General features: G+C 48.6%; 1 protein-coding gene across 2 annotated transcripts in view; it reads left to right on the forward strand.

The window, feature by feature from the left end:
* IFT122 (intraflagellar transport 122) overlaps window positions 1-22,165 on the forward strand; it is a 90,781-nt gene that overhangs the window by 1,073 nt on the left and 67,543 nt on the right. For both annotated transcript variants that reach the window (XM_073574958.1, XM_073574959.1), the window contains exons 2-4: window positions 3,287-3,353; window positions 5,311-5,395; window positions 6,908-6,986. In XM_073574958.1, coding sequence (XP_073431059.1) covers window positions 3,287-3,353; window positions 5,311-5,395; window positions 6,908-6,986 — 231 coding nt within the window. The remainder of the gene's footprint in view (window positions 1-3,286; window positions 3,354-5,310; window positions 5,396-6,907; window positions 6,987-22,165) is intronic.

Here is a 22,165-nt window from a genome sequence, read left to right on the forward strand (position 1 = left end):
CATGGGTGCATAGCAACCGGGAGCTGAAGGTTCATGGGTGCATAGCAACCGGGAGCTGAAGGTTCATGGGTGCATAGCAACCGGGAGCTGAAGGTTCATGGGTGCATAGCAACCGGGAGCTGAGGGTTCATGGGTGTATAGTAACCGGGAGCTGAGGGTTCATGGGTGCATAGCAACCGGGAGCTGAGGGTTCATGGGTGCATAGCAACCGGGAGCTGAAGGTTCATGGGTGCATAGCAACCGGGAGCTGAAGGTTCATGGGTGCATAGCAACCGGGAGCTGAAGGTTCATGGGTGCATAGCAACCGGGAGCTGAGGGTTCATGGGTGTATAGTAACCGGGAGCTGAGGGTTCATGGGTGTATAGTAACCGGGAGCTGAGGGTTCATGGGTGCATAGCAACCGGGAGCTGAGGGTTCATGGGTGCATAGCAACCGGGAGCTGAAGGTTCATGGGTGCATAGCAACCGGGAGCTGAAGGTTCATGGGTGCATAGCAACCGGGAGCTGAAGGTTCATGGGTGCATAGCAACCGGGAGCTGAGGGTTCATGGGTGCATAGCAACCGGGAGCTGAGGGTTCATGGGTGCATAGCAACCGGGAGCTGAAGGTTCATGGGTGCATAGCAACCGGGAGCTGGAGGTTCATGGGTGCATAGCAACCGGGAGCTGAGGGTTCATGGGTGCATAGCAACCGGGAGCTGAGGGTTCATGGGTGCATAGCAACCGGGAGCTGAAGGTTCATGGGTGCATAGCAACCGGGAGCTGAAGGTTCATGGGTGCATAGCAACCGGGAGCTGAGGGTTCATGGGTGCATAGTAACCGGGAGCTGAGGGTTCATGGGTGCATAGCAACCGGGAGCTGAGGGTTCATGGGTGCATAGCAACCGGGAGCTGAGGGTTCATGGGTGCATAGCAACCGGGAGCTGAGGGTTCATGGGTGCATAGCAACCGGGAGCTGAGGGTTCGTGGGTGCATAGCAACCGGGAGCTGAAGGTTCATGGGTGCATAGCAACCGGGAGCTGAGGGTTCATGGGTGTATAGCAACCGGGAGCTGAGGGTTCATGGGTGTATAGCAACCGGGAGCTGAGGGTTCGTGGGTGCATAGCAACCGGGAGCTGAAGGTTCATGGGTGCATAGCAACCGGGAGCTGAGGGTTCATGGGTGTATAGCAACCGGGAGCTGAGGGTTCATGGGTGTATAGCAACCGGGAGCTGAGGGTTCGCCGGGAGCTGAGGGTTCATGGGTGCATAGCAACCGGGAGCTGAAGGTTCATGGGTGCATAGCAACCGGGAGCTGAAGGTTCATGGGTGCATAGCAACCGGGAGCTGAGGGTTCATGGGTGTATAGCAACCGGGAGCTGAGGGTTCATGGGTGTATAGCAACCGGGAGCTGAGGGTTCGCCGGGAGCTGAGGGTTCATGGGTGCATAGCAACCGGGAGCTGAGGGTTCGTGGGTGCATAGCAACCGGGAGCTGAGGGTTCGTGGGTGCATAGCAACCGGGAGCTGAGGGTTCGTGGGTGCATAGCAACCGGGAGCTGAGGGTTCATGGGTGTATAGCAACCGGGAGCTGAGGGTTCGCCGGGAGCTGAGGGTTCATGGGTGCATAGCAACCGGGAGCTGAGGGTTCATGGGTGCATAGCAATCGGGAGCTGAGGGTTCGTGGGTGCATAGCAACCTGATATGGAGGACTGAGAACTGCATAGCAGCCAGGTACGGAGGTGTCAGCTGCATAGCAGCCAGGTACGGAGGCGTCAGCTGCATAGTAACCAGGTACAGAGGTTTCAGCTGCATAGTAACCACGTACGGAGGTCTCAGCTGCATAGCAGCCAGGTACGGAGGCGTCAGCTGCATAGTAACCAGGTACAGAGGTTTCAGCTGCATAGTAACCACGTACGGAGGTCTCAGCTGCATAGCAACCAGGTACGGAGGTGTCAGCTGCATAGCAACCAGGTACGGAGGTGTCAGCTGCATAGCAACCAGGTACGGAGGTGTCAGCTGCATAGCAACCAGGTACGGAGGTGTCAGCTGCATAGCAACCAAGTACGGAGGTGTCAGCTGCATAGCAACCAGGTACGGAGGTGTCAGCTGCATAGCAACCAGGTACGGAGGTCTCAGCTGCATAGCAACCAGGTACGGAGGTCTTAGCTGCATAGTAACCAAGTATGGAGGCTCCTGGCTGTGAACTATTTTTTTTTTATTCCAATCAATTTTTATTGTAGGAAGTTACATTAGAAAAAGGAGAAATTCAGGTATCAATGGCATTAATACACAAAGAGAACAACGCTGTAACAAGTGGTAGTATATCTTTTGATTATGATTCACATTTCCTATCACACCACCAACAATCATGTCTGATGCAAGTTACAACTTTTTTTTTTTTTTTGGTTAATCAACACCTAATACGTATAGAGTCAACCTACCATTTACTCTTTAATCCTCAAAACGAGGGTTTCAAACAACCAGAACCAGAGAGTAAAGGGCCTGTCACACTAAGAGATATCGCTAGCAATATCGCTATAAATAGTGACGCAGCAGCGATATTGCTAGCGATATCGCTGTGTCTGATACTTACCTACGACCGCTCCCCCGCTGGTTATCGCTGATCGCGCGAGAACATTCAGGACCGGTTCTCGTCGTCAGCTTCCTGCTGTGACGACGAGCGACGCATGGAGCCGGGCGGGAGGACGCAGGATCGCCTAGTGTGACAGGTAAGTAGCGACCCCCGTCCCCAGCGATGTCGCTGGTGAGATCTGCCTGTGTGGCAGCGCACTAGCGACCACTTAGCGATGTACCAGCGATCCTGACCGCGTCATATCGCTGGTCGGGATCGCTGGTACATCGCTAAGTATGACAGTACCTTTAGAAAGGAAGATAAGAAAGGGGAAGGGAGGAAGAGGTGGGGGGGGGGGGGGGGACCATGGATGGTTGCAAAGAGGCAACCGGGGAGGGGGAGGGGTGGCTGTACACTATTGATGTGGCCCTGGGCCAGGATCTTCTCTAAGGACCAGACAAAGCTGATTTAGAGACGTCATATCCATTTTATCCAGATTCTAGACATTGGGAAATGCTTAGCGGGTGTATAACCCGTGGTTGTGGACAAACTACAACTCCCAGCATGCCCCCCGAGGGCTGAGTTGTGTGTATTGTGGCAGCTCTTCACTCCCTGTGGCTCTGTAGACGGCTATGACTGGCAGGCACAGTGCCATGGACCTTAGTCCTGCATCCACATCTAAGTTGTAGAAAGGGAATGTGAATGATGGAGAGTAATGCTGCGTCCTCTTATTTTTCAGTATTTATGACCTCGCATTTAAGCCTGACGGGACTCAGCTGATTGTGGCCGCAGGAAACAAAGTGTTGGTACGTAATAAGTGTATGAGAAGATGTATCCGTGGGGAACGTTCACACGTGGCAGCAGGGATCCGCACCATTCATGTGAACCGCGCATTAAACACATCGGGAAGGACGTGATGCCGCCCAGGGAATCAGCACTATATTGCACTGAGTCAGTGCAGCTACATATTGTGTAATCACGTCCGTATGGTATCCGAGCCTCTCCCCTCGAATCGTGTGCCGTGTTTTTCTCAGTGTCGTTTTGCCTCCTTATATATTTTAGAAACTCTCGGTCTTTGGGGTAATGGAAATCTCTGCATTGATCTGAGTAACTCGGAACAAGAAGAGCTGCAGTGTAAAGCATGTGGGTGGGACAGATCAGCAATGATGAGACAGAAAGTGTATTTCGGGTTACCCCAATAGACAGTGTAGCTGAGCTAAAGTCACTGGTCATCTCTGCAAGCTAATGGAGCTGAGCTGCAGTGTAAAGCATTGAGCTGCGTTTTAACGGGCCCTGGTGTCAGACACAAACCACACGGATTTTCATGTATATAGTAATGTCCCTGTTAAACAAAGCGAGATGTTGAAATTGTGAGAAATTGAAGCAAAGTTTATTAGAAAGTTGTGGAAGTTTTCATTTCACAGTGATTTTGTTCTGATCTGCATAAAACACGGAGTCTCCCTGTAAATAGCATTATCTCCAGGGTGATGTACACTCACTGGCCACTTTATTAGGTACACCTGTCCAACTGTGTGTTAAGACTTAATTTCTAATCAGCCAATCACATGGCGGCAACTCAGTGCATTTAGGCATGTAGACATGGTCAAGACAATCTCCTGCAGTTCAAACCGAGCATCAGTATGGGGAAGAAAGGTGATTTGAGTGCCTTTGAACGTGGCATGATTGTTGGTGCCAGAAGGGCTGGTCTGAGAATTTCAGAAACTGCTGATCTACTGGGATTTTCACGCACAACCATCTCTAGGGTTTACAGAGAATGGTCCGAAAAAGAAAAAAAATCCAGTGAGCGGCAGTTCTGTGGCCGGAAATGCCTTGTTGATGCCAGAGGTCAGAGGAGAATGGGCAGACTTGTTCGAGCTGATAGAAAGGCAACAGTGACTCAAATTGCCACCCGTTACAACCAAGGTAGGCAGAAGAGCATCTCTGAACGCACAGTGCGTCGAACTTTGAGGCAGATGGGCTACAGCAGCAGAAGACCACACTGGGTACCACTCCTCTCAGCTAAGGACAGGAAACTGAGGCTACAATTTGCACAAGCTCATCGAAATTGGACAGTAGAAGATTGGAAAAACGTTGCCTGGTCTGATGAGTCTTGATTTCTGCTGCGACATTCGGATGGTAGGGTCAGAATTTGGCGTAAACAACATGAAAGCATGGATCCATCCTGCCTTGTATCAACGGTTCAGGCTGGTGGTGGTGGTGTCATGGTGTGGGGAATTTTTTCTGGGCACTCTTTGGGCCCCTTGGTACCAATTGAGCATCGTTGCAACGCCACAGCCTACCTGAGTATTGTTGCTGACCATGTCCATCCCTTTATGACCACAATGTACCCAACATCTGATGGCTACTTTCAGCAGGATAATGCGCCATGTCATAAAGCTCGAATCATCTCAGATTGGTTTCTTGAACATGACAATGAGTTCACTGTACTCAAATGGCCTCCTCAGTCACCAGATCTCAATCCAATAGAGCATCTTTGGGATGTGGTGGAACGGGAGATTCGCATCAGGGATGTGCAGCCGACAAATCTGCGCCAACTGTGTGATGCCATCATGTCAATATGGTCCAACATCTCTGAGGAATGCTTCCAGCACCTTGTTGAATCTCTGCCACGAAGAATTGAGGCAGTTCTGAAGGCAAAAGGGGGTCCAACCCCTTACTAGCATGGTGTACCTAATAAAGTGGCCAGTGAGTGTATAACATTAGTCTAGGTGCTCTTGTAAGATTTTTTTGTTTTGTTTTTAGGTGTATGACACATCAGACGGGACCCTGCTGCAGCCGCTGAAGGGGCACAAGGACATGGTGTACTGCGTGGCCTACGCTAAAGATGGTGAATCCCCAGATCACTACCATATACTGAGGAGATGCAGAATAATCTCAGAGCACAGCAGCGCACATTGATCACAGATTACACATTTTTCACTTTGCAGGATCCTGATTTTTTTTTTTTTTTTTTTTTTTTATTGTTTTCTGTACTTACATTTGACAGTGCAGTTTTCTTTCACTTTTAGGCTATGTGCACACGGTGCATATTCTGCTTTGGAATTTTCCGCCCAGAATTTACTAAATCCGCATGTCAAATGTCCTGCATTTTTCCTGCGGATTTAGTGCATTTTTTGTGCGGTTTTCCCCTGTGGATTTCTAGAATGGAGCAGGTGGAAAACTGCAGCAAAACCACACAACAGAAGTGACATGCTGCATTTTTCATTCCGCACCAAATCTGTGCAGCAGAATCCGCACCGTGTGCACATAGCCTTAGGATAAATATATCCAAAGGTGTAAAGTTCGGGACTTAGCTCTATAGTCCCTGCTTTTTGCCCCACAATACCCCTACCTGTCCGTGGAGGTTGGCATCCTAGTGTAAACGATGTGGCGCCCCCACTCAACGTGGACTGACTCTGTTGGGCCCTAAATGACCCTACATAGGAATAGAGTGCATACATCTATCAAGTAAAAAAGGAGATATATATATATATATATATATATACTAAATGATGCAATAATCTAGATAGATGTCTATGTGCACACATTGCAGATTTGCCTGCAGAATTTTCTGCACGGAATCTGCATCTTTTGGCAGAATCCGCAGGTCAAAATCCGTGCATTTTTTTGCGGTTTTTTTTGTGGATTTCCTGCGTTTTTACCCATGCGGATTTCTATAATGGAATGGGTGAAAAAACGCATGCGGATCCGCAAAAATAATTGACATGCTGCTTAAAATAATCTGCTGTGGAATCTGTGCGTATTTTTCTGCAGCATGTGCACAGCTGTTTTGTTTTTTTTCATTGATTTCCATTGTACTGTAAATCACTTGCGGATCAGCAGCAAATCTGCAACGTGTGCACATAGCCGTAGAAGGTAGGAATAAGATATCAGTATATGCAATAAAGAAAAAAGGAGATATGACAATCCCCACATATCCTATAGGTATGTCAATGTAAAGTAAATGCGGTATCGAAAAGGTAATTTAAAATATAGAGGCACAATATCCCATGAGGGGTCCCTGTATATCAGCCCCTATTGGAGCAACCTTTCTAGACACAAGATCAAATAGAAGTACATGACGTAGTCCAATATTAGGGATGCAGCGGTGTCCTATCTCAATATATACACAGTGCTAAGATTGGAATGAAGGAACATATGGATTAGTCCTTCCAAAAATATGTTACATAAACAGCCTCCTGCAAGGAAAATAATATCCGTTCACATATTTGTTCTTTAAGAAGAGTAGACCTGATATAGAAATGACTTCTATGTGTCCTATGTGGAAATAAATCCCAAATTTGGTGTGCTTGATTTGAGCCCCTTACTTACCTCCTTGTTTAATTTTTTATGCTTCCAGGAAAAAGGTTTGCATCTGGATCTGCTGATAAAAGTGTCATCATCTGGACATCGAAACTGGAGGGAATTTTGAAGTATACGTAAGTCGGGAGCCTCGTATTTATACAGTGCTGCCTCCTGGTTCTCCACATGTAGAAGTTATAGGGCTGGGGGCTGGCAGAGAATGTCTGTCCCTCTGGGGGACCCTGGAGTCCATACATTACACAGATGTGTATTATAACCCTGCGCCTAATATCAGACATATATAGACTAAGCATGGGTCTTTAAAGCTCCACTCCAGCATTGTTTTTGCTTTTTTTCAGTGCTGCAGAGGTGTTTCTAATTGACTGTCCTTAACTGTGCTGTATGTAGGCGGTGTCAGGGCACCTAGGTATTGTCACAATAGAGCAAACCTACAAGGCAAGGGGCATGTATTTTCACACATATTGTAGTGTCCTCGCCCACTGTGATTCCCTTTTTATAGCCCCCTTGCAGTATGATGTCCCCCAAAATGCCCGCTACACACAGTATGATAACCTACAGTGAATTCCCCCCGACAATTTTTCCCCACAGCATCCTTCACGCCCAGAGTTTGAGGACCCCACAGCAAGCCCCCACTGTATGATGCCACTGTACGTACCCCCATAGTATAATGCCTGCACAGTGATCCCCCCCCACACAGTATGAAGCCCACATAGTATGATGCCTTCCCAGTACATCCCCCCCCCCCCATAGTATGATCCAGTCATCACATGTTGAATATGAGGACCCCACATGAAGCCCCCACAGTGATTCCAAATACAGTATAACTAGCTTGGTCCGTGTGAAATTTTTGCACATTGGTCGTCGGGGGTGCAGGCAATTTCAGAAAAAGCTGGGCAAATGTAAATGTATTTCATGAGCTGACAGGTATTTATATATGAGAAACTGGGTCTGAGCAGAAAAAGTAAATTAATGTGCATGCAAAATGTAATTGCATATGAACACATGACCTTTACACAGAGAAAACCAAAACACAAAACAAATATCCTGGAATAAAAAAGTAAAAAAATGTATTGCAAAAATTGCATGAAGGTAGTAATAATAGTAATATGCACATTAATTTACTTTTTCTGCTCAGACCCAGTTTCTCATTTGTTTCATTGTGCATTCTGTGCATATAAGGGTGTGACCGCCCTGTTTCTGAGTTGGAAAATCCATCCTGTCTGGCCTATACTATTACTGGTGGTTCAGTCCCTCTGTCCTTGTTCACATTTACGTCACTTGACAAGTGGAAAGGTTTTAAATACAAGAGTTAGGACTGTCCCACAAGGGTTGCCGTGACGTGGCGGGATGGCTTCTACATTATTTTGATCAAAATTATGTTAACTAAATACCCTTATTACTATTATTACTACCTTCATGCAATTTTTGCAATACATTTTTTTACTTTTTTATTCCAGGATATTTGTTTTGTGTTTTAGGTATTTATATATGTAGATTGGTATTACAATAAATTGGTTTGATAAGTAGAGGTCAAAAAATGTCTTCCAGTTTAGGTGCCACCTGCAGGTCATTGTGTCTTTCTGCAGGTTTATGAAAATGTATTTAGTGATAAAATCGTGGATGTGTGGTTTGTTTGGCTGTTTTCTTGCTGAAGGGGGCAAGTTTACCTTTCAAATGGTGTATCACTTGTGTGTGTGGGACGAAGTAATCAGCAAAAAAGCACTGCATGTTTCCAAATGTGTTTGCGTATGTGAGTTTGTGACTCACCTGCAGTGAAGTGTGCAATCCTCCAATTTGGCTAACATAGGCTGGACAAGCAGTTCCGCAAGCTGGAAATCCCCCAAGGCAAATGTTTGCATTTGTGATGGAAGAAATTCTCCAGCTCCACGATGTTGTGAAAAAAAACTTCTTTATTCACATCAAACGATTACAAAGTGGGAGTAAAATGCCAGCATAGGAAATGCAGATGCTTGCGTTCTCAATGCGTTTCTGGTGTCTAAGCACCCTTAGTCATGATGCCAAGCATCACTGAGCACAGCGCTTTTAAGCTATGTCCGGTCGGCACACCGGTAAAATGAGTTACAATCAAGCAAGTAAAAACATATGTGACTGAACAGAATTAAAATCAAAACCACTGAAATAGAAATGACCTTGTGTGCAGCCACAACAATATACCATATATACATTACAAATATCGCACAGTTACAGGGGAAATCCTTTCTTTTAATGTGCATATAATTAATAAAGCAGAAAATGTATGCAGTAACCACACAATATAATATGCATTTTTGGATTTGACATTATAAAGAAAGAAACATTTCTACATTTATTTGTTTTTATTTTTATATGCATATAAATATTTTAAATGGCTTCAGCTGGAACAGACATCTTTTAATATTCCATTGCGCAACCTTCCATGGATCCGACGCTATGACTTGGTTGCAAATGACTCTGAGGGACCTACTGGTTTCTTGACTCGAGAAGTTTTACAGATATGGAACCATTTTAAAACTAAAAAGAAATTGACCAGCACTCTGAATCCGATGACACCACAGAGACCAATTTCTGGGTTGGCATAGAAGTACTGACTTACGTCTGGGACAAGTGTTGGTGGAAGGGAATGTTCCGTCTTGGGAAACCTTACGGGAAAAGTTCCCCACTAGGGCGCTCTCCTGGATGGAATACAATCAGCTGAGATCGTTTATCCGGGGACATTTGGTCGACCGTACTTCTCACCCCCCCATGACACGGTTGGAAAATTTACTACAACAACAGGACCCTCCCTCTCATCTGATTTCTCTCTTATACAAGGAATTCCATACAGGAGACTGAAGACCTTGACATAGCTTATTTCTTTATGCATAAATTGTCTCCGGCTGGGGGCGCACAGGAGAAGAATTTTAAGATACTGACCAGGTGGTACCTGTCCCCCGTCAGACTAAAGTCTATTTCTCGTTCGCCTTATTGGGGGACACAGAGACCATGGGTGTATGCTGCTGCCACTAGGAGGCTGACACTGCACAAAAAAAGGTTAGCTCCTCCTCCGCAGTATACACCCCACAACCCGCAAGAATTTCCTCAATTTAGCTTAGTGTCAGTAGGAGGTGGACACGGGTCTTTCATTAGACCATTTTCTACCTCGTCGTGCGTCGTTTCTTTTCAGGGTCCCGGAGGGATACAGAGTGAATAGTCACATCTGTAGTCCCACAAGAGACTATGAGTACGGCGTGTACTGCCACCCCGTATCCTCATAGCTCTCCGCAGCAGGACCAGGAGCTTTGCACAGGTGCGTGCCAGCTATATGGATGGTCCTTGCTCCCCCGCCTCCCACCCACTCGCCTACCAGAGCCTGTCGGTCGGGCGAGGCGCAGACACTGGGAAAATAGACTCAGACAGCGTTGGATTTACAAGGTACCTTTATTGAAGACACCACTGGAGGATTCTTCGGAGCGGCACAGGGCAGTGCCGCAGGGTCCTCAGCTGCCTGCGCCTCCCGGCAGCCGCCGCACTTTCTGTTGCGCCACATGCCAGGCCCCGGCTGCGGCGCGGGCCTTGTCCCCCCCACCCGCCGCCGCCCTCCTCATTCTATCCTGAGGGCTTTTTTCGGGCGGCGGTTTCTTCTTGGGTGGCCGTGGCAGCGCTGCAGGACTTCCGCGCCGCCCCGCTCTGACAGGCGGCCGCCGATACTAATTTAGTCCCTGGCTTCATTTCGGGCCTACTCGGCCGTCGCGGCCACGCCCCCCGCCCTCTGTTATAGGCGGGCTGCTCTCCCGCCCGTTCTAGGACCACCCACCCTCCTAGTCTGTAGCTGGGCAGCGGGCGGTCTTCTCTCTGGGTCAGGCGGCTAGCTCCGCCCTTCTTCTCTCCTTAACCGCGCTTTCCTTTTACCTCAGGCTGCCGCCATCTTTGCAGCCTGTCAGCCGGACACCTTGGAAGACACCGGGCAGCGGAAAGGGGTTCCTCGTTATCCTCGACTGCGGCCATGCATCTCAGACGAGCTGGGCACATCGCCTTTCGGGCCACCGGACTGCGAGTAGCTCTGCAACTGCAGACTGACACCCTCCTCTGCCTTCTTTCCCTCAACCTTCCGGCATCTCCTCGGGGTTCTTTCTCCCGGAACGTGCCCGTCCGCCAGCACAGAGAACTTTCCCACTCCCCTCGGTTTAGACTGCAATTCAGCCCGATGCCGTCCAGGAACCATCTATTGCGCCACATGAGTGTGGACCCCCCCATTCCTGGCTAGGCCTCTTTATCACAATCAGTGGCGGACCTCACCAGGGTGTCTGTCCCTAGTGGCCGTTCTTGATAAGTTGCCCCTGGACACTTCCGCAAGGTCCAGCAGGTCGCAAGGGATTCCATCTGAGCCAGCCAGCAGAAGCCGCAAAAGACCCAGGCAGGATCTCCGGCCGGAATCCTCTCCTGGCCTGGTCTCTCCACATTGTCCTTCCCAGCAGTCGCCTTCCCGTGCCTCCTCACCCGAGTCAGGTGAAGCGTTCTCGAATGCGTCATCCGAAGAGATTTTAGAGCTGGATTCGGACCAGGACGCGGACATGAAGGTTTCGGTACAGAACCTCATTGCTGCGATTAACCACACCTTCGAAATAGACTCCCCTGCGAAACGCTCGGATCAGGAGGTTTCGTTCAGACGGGCAGTAACACCTTCCAGAGTCTTCACCTCCCACTCTGAGTTTGGCAAGATGCTTACCAGGGATAGAGAGAAAATCTGACCAGACGCTTTCAAAGAGGGAAGCGTCTCGGCGTGCTCTATCCATTTTCAAAAGAGCTCACCGACAACTGGTCGGCTTCCTCCTCTGTAGACGCTCCCGTGTCCAGACTATCTTATCAACACGGTCCTTCCGATTTCAGGTGTGACGTCGCTAAAGGATTCTAATGGCAGAATTATAGAATCCCTAGCAAAGTCAGTATTCGAAGCGGCGGCGCTAAGCCCAGCCTTTGCTTCATCTTGGGTAGCAAAGGCCATAGCTACTTGGGCGGAGGATCTCCGCAAGGGCATCCTAGATAAAGCCCAACCGGAGCAATCGGCCAAACTGGCTAACCAGATCTCCCATGCAGGGGATTATCTGCTCTCTGCCTCCTTGGATGCCGCGTCTTGGGCGGCTCAGACGTCCAGCAACGTGATGACAATCCGGCGTACAATTTGGCTCAAGGCTTGGCAGGCGGATTTGTCTTCAAAGAGTCCCTTACCAATCTGCCTTTTCAGGGAGCGCGTCTCTTTGGATCCCAGCTGGACCAGATTATTAGGGACACCACTGGAGGCACAAGTTCCCTCCTTCCTCAGTCCAAGCCTTGTAGGCCTCCGCTAAGGCGTCAGTTTCGGCCCTTTCGGTCTACCAACAGAGGCCACAGGCACGCCAGGATAGAAAGAAGGTCTCCTTCAGACCCACTCCCTCCAGGCGATCTCACTCATCCCAGGGCAGATCCTCCAGGTCCAGATCTGGTTGGTCCACAGCAGCATGACTATCAAGGAAGTCCTGAGGGTCCTTCCCAACTGGGCGGTCGACTCCTTTTCTACAGAGACGTCTGGCTTGCCTCAGTAGAGGACGCTTGGGTCAGGGAAGTTGTATCCCCAGGATACAAGATAGTTTGTTTCTCGTCCCCGGGATCGTTTCTTCGAGTCCATCCAAAAGACCCTGCCTTAGTCCGGGTTTCTTCGCATCCATCACCTCTCTCCTCAGTTCCGGGGTGATTTTGTCCGCTCCCGAATCAGAACGTTTCACAGGGTTTTATTCAAACCTGTTTGTAGTGTGGAAAAAAGATGGTGCAGTTCGTCCCATCCTGGATCTCAAGTTACTGAACAACAGGGTCCGATTGCGTCATTTCAGGATGGAGTCTCTTCGGTCGGTAATCGCTTCCATGGAGGCGCAGGAGTTCATGTGTTCAATAGACATTCAAGATGCCTATCTACATGTTCCCATCTTTCCCGGGCATCAGAGATTCCTGCGTTTTGCGATTCACCAGGACCACTACCAGTTCGTTGCACTGCCGTTTCGGTCTCGCCACCGCACCCAGAGTTTTTACAAAGATCATGGCGGCGTTGATGGCCTTGTTGAGGATGAGAGGTCTCGTTCTTTTTCCGTACCTCGACGACATTCTGATCAAAGCTCCGTCTTTTCACCAGGCTCGCCAAAATCTTACCATCGTCCTCTACACCCTGTCCAATTTTGGGTGGCTCGTCAACAAAAAGAAGTCCTGCCTTGTTCCGACACAACGTCTGGTGTTTCTGGGCCTATTGTTCGACACTCGTCGATCGACGGTTTTTCTCCCAGAGGAGAAGATAGTTTCTCTGCAGCGAGATGTACGGTCGCTGCAGATCACACGACTTCCATCTCTCCGAACAACCATGAAAGTTCTAGGAAGGATGGTGGCGTTGACAGAAGCGATTCCCTTTGCTCAATTTCACTCCAGACCCCTCCAACAGGCCATCCTGTCTCGGTGGAACAGGTCTGTTCTTTCCCTGGATCGTCCAATTCGCCTTTCATACCAGGTCAGGCAATCCCTCATTTGGTGGCGGACGTCACCTCTCATTGCCCTAGGACGGTCATTCCTTCTCATTCACTGGCAGATTGTGACAACGGATGCCAGCCTCCTCGGCTGGGGGGGCAATATTTCGCAATCACACTGTTCAGGGTCGGTGGTCGAATAGAGACAGCTCTGCCGATCAACGTCATCGAGATACGGGCGATCTATCTGTCTCTCGTTCACTGGGAGAGACTTCTCAGGGGCCTGCCAATCCATATTCAGACAGACTGCCACAGCGGTGGCAGATATCAACCACCAGTGGGGGACACGGAGTGCCTCAGCCCTAGCGGAAGTGTCCAAAATTCTTCACTCGGCAGAGGTTTCAGTTCCACCAATATCCGCGGTGCACATTCCCGGCATGGACAACTGGGCTGCCGATTTTCTCAGCCGCGGGAGTCCCGCGGCGGGAGAGTGGTCCTTACATCCGGATGTATTTCATCAGCTTTGCCGTCGTTCGGGAACTCCGGACGTTGACCTGCTGGCGTCTCGCCTCAACAGGAAAGTCCCACAGTTTGTATCCAGGGCTCGAGATCCTCTCGCCAGGGGCGCCGATGCTCTGACCATTCCTTGGTCTTAGTTCGAGCTCACCTACCTGTTCCCTCCCCTTCCCCTTCTTCCCAAGCTGTCGAAGAAAATCAAAGCAGAAGGAAGTCCAGTCATCCTCATCGCCCCGAAATGTCCCAGAAGGTCATGGTTCGCGGACATCGTCAACCTTCTCGCGGACTCCTCCTGGAAGGTTCCAGACAGGGCAGATCTGCGGTCTCAGGGCCCGATTTGCCACCTCAATTCTCGGCCGCCCAATTTGACGGCGTGGCTATTGAGTCCAAGGTTTTGAAGCGATCAGGTTATTCATACCATGATCTGGGCCAGAAAGCCTATTTCACTTGGTGTGAGGCCAATAACATTCCGCCCATGTCATTTTCTCCCCTTTCTGTTCTGGCGTTTCTTCAGGCAGGCCTTGATGCGGGCCTTGCCCTCAGCTCTTTAAAAGGTCAAGTCTCGGCGCTATCCATTTTGTTCCAGAACACACTGGCCTCCTGTCCTCGGGTCAAGACCTTCCTTCAGGGAGTGGCTCATGCGGCTCCTCCTACCGTGCGCCCGTACATCCATTGGATCTTAATCTGGTTCTCGAGGTTCTGCAAGGTCCTCCCTTTGAACCTCTCAGGGAAGTTTCCCTATCCTTTCATGGAAAGTAGCCTTCCTAGTAGCCGTCACCTCCATCCGGCGCGTGTCGGATTTGGCAGCCATTTCTTGTCGTTCCCTTTTCTTGGTGCTCCACCAGGACAAGGTAGTTCTACGGACTCCGCCTTCTTTCCTTCCTAAGGTGGTGTCCACTTTCCACCTGGATGAGGATATTGTTCTCCCGTCCTTTGTCTGGGTCCAACTCACCCTCGGGAGCGCTCCTTGAACAAGCTGGACTTGGTCAGGGCAAAGAAGGTCTACCTAGCTAGAACGACTCGTTTGAGGGAGTCAGACTCTCTTTTCATCATTCCAGATGGGGCGCGGAAAGGTCAGCCAGCCTCCAAAGCTACTATTGCTCGCTGGATCAGGTCGGCAATTTTGGAGGCCTACCGGATCAAGCATCGAGTGGCCCCTCAGGGAATTAGAGCTCACTCTACCCGGGCAGTGGGTGCCTCCTGGGCGGTGCGCCACAGAGCTTCCGCGCTGCAACTTTGCAAAGCTGCAACCTGGTCATCTGTTCACACGTTTGTGACATTCTAGAAGGTCCACACCTACGCTTCGGCGGAGGCCAGCCTAGGTAGAAGGATCCTGCAGGCAGCGGTGGTGAGTCCACTGGCCTGATGGAAGTTTGTTTCCCACCCCAGAGACTGCTTTGGGACGTCCCATGGTCTCTGTGTCCCCCAATAAGGCGAACGAGAAAACAGGATTTTTGGGTTGCTTACCGTAAAATCTGTTTCTCGGAGCCTTCATTGGGGGACACAGCACCCTCCCATGTTCTACAACTCCTGTTCTTATGTTGTTGGTTATGTACAGTTGAGTTGTCTGTTCTGTTTCAATCTATTCTGTTACTTCTCCTACTGCTTTCTCACTAACTGAGGAAATTCCTGCCGGTTGGTGGGGTGTATACTGCGGAGGAGGAGCTAACCTTTTTTTGTGCATAGTGTCAGCCTCCTAGTGGCAGCAGCATACACCCATGGTCTCTGTGTCCCCCAATGAAGGCTCCGAGAAACAGATTTTACGGTAAGCAACCCAAAAATCCTGTTTTTCCCGTCGGTAGACGATACCTGCTGGCGATGCGAAGCCGAAAGTGGCACACTATTCCATATTTGGTGGCAGTGCCCTGCTATACGACCCTTCTGGGAAAAAGTCTTTGGGGCTTATCAAAAAATTTCTGGAAAATATGTTCCCCCCTCCCCGCAAATTGCCATCCTGTCAATCCTTCCAGGTCCCATATCCACTCAGAAAAGAAGCCTTCTCCGGTTTTGCATTTCCGCGGCGCGCATGGTAATCCCACGCCACTGGTGCACGACGACACCACCGACTATGGCAGAATGGGTGTCAGAATTTGCAGACATCTTCCGTATGGAGGAACTGTTGGCCGAAATGGAGGGAGATAACACTCATTTGGTCCGAGTGTGGCAGCCTTGGATATTATTCAAAGAAACTCCTGGACCACCTCGATTGTTCGAGGGAGCCCCTTAGAGGTCGGCTCGGAGGTCCGAGACCCGCTCTCCCCCCCCCCCGCCCTCTTTCTTTTCCTTCTCCCCACCATACTCCTTGTGAGTTTCTTCTTCCCCTTTCTAACTTCTTTTCTTCACTGTTCATTGAAGTACACCTCCGCTGGTTACATGTAAGATATGGTTAAACATGCCTGCAATTATTATGTTCTTATATTCGTTTACTGATGATGCTGACGTGTCGGTAGACACACGGGGTGGCATGACATCTCTCCAGGCTGTTATAATGTTCACGAGTAAACATTGTATAAAGAATGTTCATACAGCTGAGTCTATCAATCCATAGTGACAAATACATGTTTGTTCTCTGGTACACAGTAGTATTGATGAATATGCACCGATCTTCATCCAACTGAGGCGAGATGAGCCCTAGAGCCGGAAGATATCTCGTCTTTACAAGAGACTGACTATATTGTAACCTCACCCGGCTTGGTGTACAATGTTTGTTGTCTTGTATGTTATTATGTCTAATTGTTCTCAATAAAACAGATTCAACATAAATATTTTAAATATGGAACCTTTAGGCTATGTTTACACGCTGCGGTTTTTGCTGCGGTTCCGCTGCGGTTTTGGCCCTGCGGAACCGCAGCAGTTCCGCAGACATGGTACAGTACCATGTAACCCTATGGGTTTTCAAAACCGCTGTGCTCACACTGCGGTTTTGCTGCGTTTTTTTCTGCAGCATGTCAATTGTTTCTGTGGATTCCGCTGCGGTTTCACACCTTTAACATAGTAGAGGTGCGAAACCGCAGGGCAAAACCTCAGGTCAATTTACCTGCAGTTTTACCTGCGGTTCCGCAGGAAAAAACCCGCAGGTGAATCTGCAGAGTGTGCACATAGCCTTACAGAGAAAATTCTTTCAATATGCATATAATTGCGTTTATGCAGTAACCACATAATATAATATGCATTTCTAAGTGTGGCATTTTATAAGAAAAAAATTCCATATTTTTATATGCATATATGTATTTTAAATATAGCTCTTTTTACTAAAAAAAAAAAAAAATTTCTTTCAATGTGCATATAATTATATGAAGCAGAAAATATGGCAGTTACCACACAATGTATTATGCATTTTTAGATGTAACATTTATAAGAAAAATTCTCTGATTTTATATGCCTATCAGATTAATGTCCAAACTGTTCATTTATACAGAAGGGAAAGGATCGGAATTTATCAAGTTTTTTCATACATTTGAGTAAATTTTTATGCATTTTAACAAAACAGGGCTGATATTATGTCATGAAGAAAAAAAAAATATATAGATATATATAATATCCATCTTTAGTGGTAATAGAAATAGGGAGTAAGAAATTTCATAGAGAACACATATTTATTTGATTTCCTGAATGATTTGTTATCAAATATCAGAAATATACTGTGCTGAATAGAAAATTAAATATAAAAATTTGACTGAATAATTTATTAGATATATGTTATATGTTTGTCACAAAGAACATTTTTTATCAAACTATTATAGATTTAATAAAATAGCATGATATCCTTTCTATTGTTTAAACCCTGCGGTACTCTGGTGTTCAGTTTGAAAGCTTCTCTGTTTCTTAATGTGGTTTCTGTATCACCTCCTCTAATTGGTTTATGAATTTTTTTGTATGCCATACACTGCCGATGAATTTAAATGATCCTTATGACAATCAATAAAATGTTTTGATATTTGCGATGTATTTCTATTAACATTGGCATTTTCCATGTCATAGATATGCTCTCTAACCCTCGTCTTCGACATTCGCTTAGTACTACCCACATATTTCAGATGGCATATTGTACACTCCATAATATATACAACATTTTTTGAGTTGCAATTTATGAAATTTTTAATGTAAAAAAAATAGCGATCACTGGAATCTCCAAATTTTATACATTTTTTTTTTGGTATACTTTCAAGTTTTGCAAGCACTTGTACCACATTTGTAAAATTCTTTGGTATTGAGCCAGTTACTGGCATGTACCGGAGCTGTATTTGTAAAGCTAGGTGATATACTTGGTCTTATGGAGGGCGCCTTTCTAGATACAATTCTAAAACCTTTGCTAATAATTGCATCAATTTCTGGATCCTCTTTTAAAATAGATACATTCTCCTGGATGATTCTTTTAATAGACGAGAATTGATTACTGAATTGTAATACTAGTGTTACCGGGTTATTCGGATTATCTGATATATTTTTTGGATGCGTTTTAAAACGTGTTTTTTTTTTTGCTACAATTTTTTCAGCCCTGTTCAGACTCCATTGGTTATATCCTCTCTTGCTCAGACGCTGTTTAATATTATTGTCATGGTCCAGGTTGGATGATGACAGTTAAAAGTACATGTAACCTTTTTTTTTTCCTTAAGCTGTGTGCTTAAGTTTGGTTTTGCCCCCGGTGGCCATTAGGATCATTACACAGTGGTGTCTTTTGTTCTAGTTTGCCCCCGGTGGTGGTGAGCATTATTGCACATGATTATAAAGCAGGTGTGATTGCTGGCCCTTACCTATAAAAGAGTGGCAGGTGTTGCAATCACTGTTGATGATATTGCTCATTCCAACCAAGTCTGGTGGAGGAAGGAACAACTGAGAGGAGCTCCTTGCAGCTCAGGCATAGCTCTGGTGTAGTAGCTTCAGGTGGAAGCTGCATTCTGGTGGTGGACTCTGTTGCTTGGAGCAATAGCAACAGAGCAAAGCTAAGTGGTGTTACCCCTGTTTTGTGACTTTTGTGTGTTTCAGTGCAGTGGTGGGATTAGTTTCTGCACTGTCCATTTTACTAGTGAGGGATAGGTGCAGGGCGAGCTAGGGTTCTTAGGTTCCAGCTCGGCGACAGGTGCGGAGCCTGTATAGGGACTGTTAGGAGTGTAGAGACTGGCTCAGGGGAGTGCAGGAGGTCTCCACGTCCCCGCTCTCTATCGCAAGGCCCACCATTGTAATTGTTTCCCTGGTGTTTCCCCTTATTATTTAAATTCGCCCTGCTGGAGGCGGTGTATCCAGTTTCACGTGTAATTCTGAAATCCGCCTGCTGGAGGCGGTGTATCCGGCTGCACGTGTTATTATTTAAATTCGCCCTACTGGAGGCGGTGTATCCAGGGTCGCGTGTGTGATATAAATTCGCCCTACTGGAGGCGGTGTATCCAGGGTCGCGTGTGCCATATAAATTTGCCCTACTGGAGGCGGTGTATCCAGGGTCGCGTGTGTCATATAAATCCGCCCTACTGGAGGCGGTGTATCCAGGGTCGCGTATGCCATATAAATTTGCCCTACTGGAGGCGGTGTATCCAGGGTCGCGTGTGTGATATAAATACGCCCTACTGGAGGCGGTGTATCCAGGGTCGCGTATGCCATATAAATTTGCCCTACTGGAGGCGGTGTATCCAGGGTCGCGTGTGTGATTATAAATTCGCCCTACTGGAGGCGGTGTATCCAGGGTCGCATGTGCCATATAAATTCGCCCTACTGGAGGCGGTGTATCCAGGGTCGCGTGTGCCATATAAATTCGCCCTACTGGAGGCGGTGTATCCAGGGTCGCGTGTGCCATATAAATTTGCCCTACTGGAGGCGGTGTATCCAGGGTCGCGTGTGCCATATAAATTTGCCCTACTGGAGGCGGTGTATCCAGGGTCGCGTGTGTGATATAAATACGCCCTACTGGAGGCGGTGTATCCAGGGTCGCGTATGCCATATAAATTCGCCCTACTGCAGGCGGTGTATCCAGGGTCGCGTGTGCCATATAAATTCGCCCTACTGGAGGCGGTGTATCCAGGGTCGCGTGTGTGATATAAATACGCCCTACTGGAGGCGGTGTATCCAGGGTCGCGTATGCCATATAAATTTGCCCTACTGGAGGCGGTGTATCCAGGGTCGCGTGTGTGATATAAATTTGCCCTACTGGAGGCGGTGTATCCAGGGTCGCGTGTGTCATATAAATCCGCCCTACTGGAGGCGGTGTATCCAGGGTCGCGTATGCCATATAAATTTGCCCTACTGGAGGCGGTGTATCCAGGGTCGCGTGTGTGATATAAATACGCCCTACTGGAGGCGGTGTATCCAGGGTCGCGTATGCCATATAAATTTGCCCTACTGGAGGCGGTGTATCCAGGGTCGCGTGTGTGATATAAATTTGCCCTACTGGAGGCGGTGTATCCAGGGTCGCGTGTGTGATATAAATACGCCCTACTGGAGGCGGTGTATCCAGGGTCGCGTATGCCATATAAATTTGCCCTACTGGAGGCGGTGTATCCAGGGTCGCGTGTGTGATATAAATTTGCCCTACTGGAGGCGGTGTATCCAGGGTCGCGTGTGTGATATAAATACGCCCTACTGGAGGCGGTGTATCCAGGGTCGCGTATGCCATATAAATTTGCCCTACTGGAGGCGGTGTATCCAGGGTCGCGTGTGTGATATAAATTTGCCCTACTGGAGGCGGTGTATCCAGGGTCGCGTGTGTGATATAAATACGCCCTACTGGAGGCGGTGTATCCAGGGTCGCGTATGCCATATAAATTTGCCCTACTGGAGGCGGTGTATCCAGGGTCGCGTGTGTGATATAAATTTGCCCTACTGGAGGCGGTGTATCCAGGGTCGCGTGTGTGATATAAATACGCCCTACTGGAGGCGGTGTATCCAGGGTCGCGTATGCCATATAAATTTGCCCTACTGGAGGCGGTGTATCCAGGGTCGCGTGTGTGATATAAATTTGCCCTACTGGAGGCGGTGTATCCAGGGTCGCGTGTGTGATATAAATACGCCCTACTGGAGGCGGTGTATCCAGGGTCGCGTATGCCATATAAATTTGCCCTACTGGAGGCGGTGTATCCAGGGTCGCGTGTGTGATATAAATTTGCCCTACTGGAGGCGGTGTATCCAGGGTCGCGTGTGTCATATAAATCCGCCCTACTGGAGGCGGTGTATCCAGGGTCGCGTATGCCATATAAATTTGCCCTACTGGAGGCGGTGTATCCAGGGTCGCGTGTGTGATATAAATTCGCCCTACTGGAGGCGGTGTATCCAGGGTCGCGTGTGCCATATAAATTTGCCCTACTGGAGGCGGTGTATCCAGGGTCGCGTGTGTCATATAAATCCGCCCTACTGGAGGCGGTGTATCCAGGGTCGCGTATGCCATATAAATTTGCCCTACTGGAGGCGGTGTATCCAGGGTCGCGTGTGTGATATAAATACGCCCTACTGGAGGCGGTGTATCCAGGGTCGCGTATGCCATATAAATTTGCCCTACTGGAGGCGGTGTATCCAGGGTCGCGTGTGTGATTATAAATTCGCCCTACTGGAGGCGGTGTATCCAGGGTCGCATGTGCCATATAAATTCGCCCTACTGGAGGCGGTGTATCCAGGGTCGCGTGTGCCATATAAATTCGCCCTACTGGAGGCGGTGTATCCAGGGTCGCGTGTGCCATATAAATTTGCCCTACTGGAGGCGGTGTATCCAGGGTCGCGTGTGCCATATAAATTTGCCCTACTGGAGGCGGTGTATCCAGGGTCGCGTGTGTGATATAAATACGCCCTACTGGAGGCGGTGTATCCAGGGTCGCGTATGCCATATAAATTCGCCCTACTGCAGGCGGTGTATCCAGGGTCGCGTGTGCCATATAAATTCGCCCTACTGGAGGCGGTGTATCCAGGGTCGCGTGTGTGATATAAATACGCCCTACTGGAGGCGGTGTATCCAGGGTCGCGTATGCCATATAAATTTGCCCTACTGGAGGCGGTGTATCCAGGGTCGCGTGTGTGATATAAATTTGCCCTACTGGAGGCGGTGTATCCAGGGTCGCGTGTGTGATATAAATTCGCCCTACTGGAGGCGGTGTATCCAGGGTCGCGTGTGCCATATAAATTCGCCCTACTGGAGGCGGTGTATCCAGGGTCGCGTGTGCCATATAAATTTGCCCTACTGGAGGCGGTGTATCCAGGGTCGCGTGTGCCATATAAATTTGCCCTACTGGAGGCGGTGTATCCAGGGTCGCGTGTGTGATATAAATACGCCCTACTGGAGGCGGTGTATCCAGGGTCGCGTATGCCATATAAATTCGCCCTACTGGAGGCGGTGTATCCAG

The sequence above is a fragment of the Dendrobates tinctorius genome, unplaced genomic scaffold (genome assembly GCF_039654945.1).
Source record: "Dendrobates tinctorius isolate UK_male_01 unplaced genomic scaffold, ASM3965494v1 ptg000041l, whole genome shotgun sequence".
Taxonomy (NCBI): Eukaryota; Metazoa; Chordata; class Amphibia; order Anura; family Dendrobatidae; genus Dendrobates; species Dendrobates tinctorius.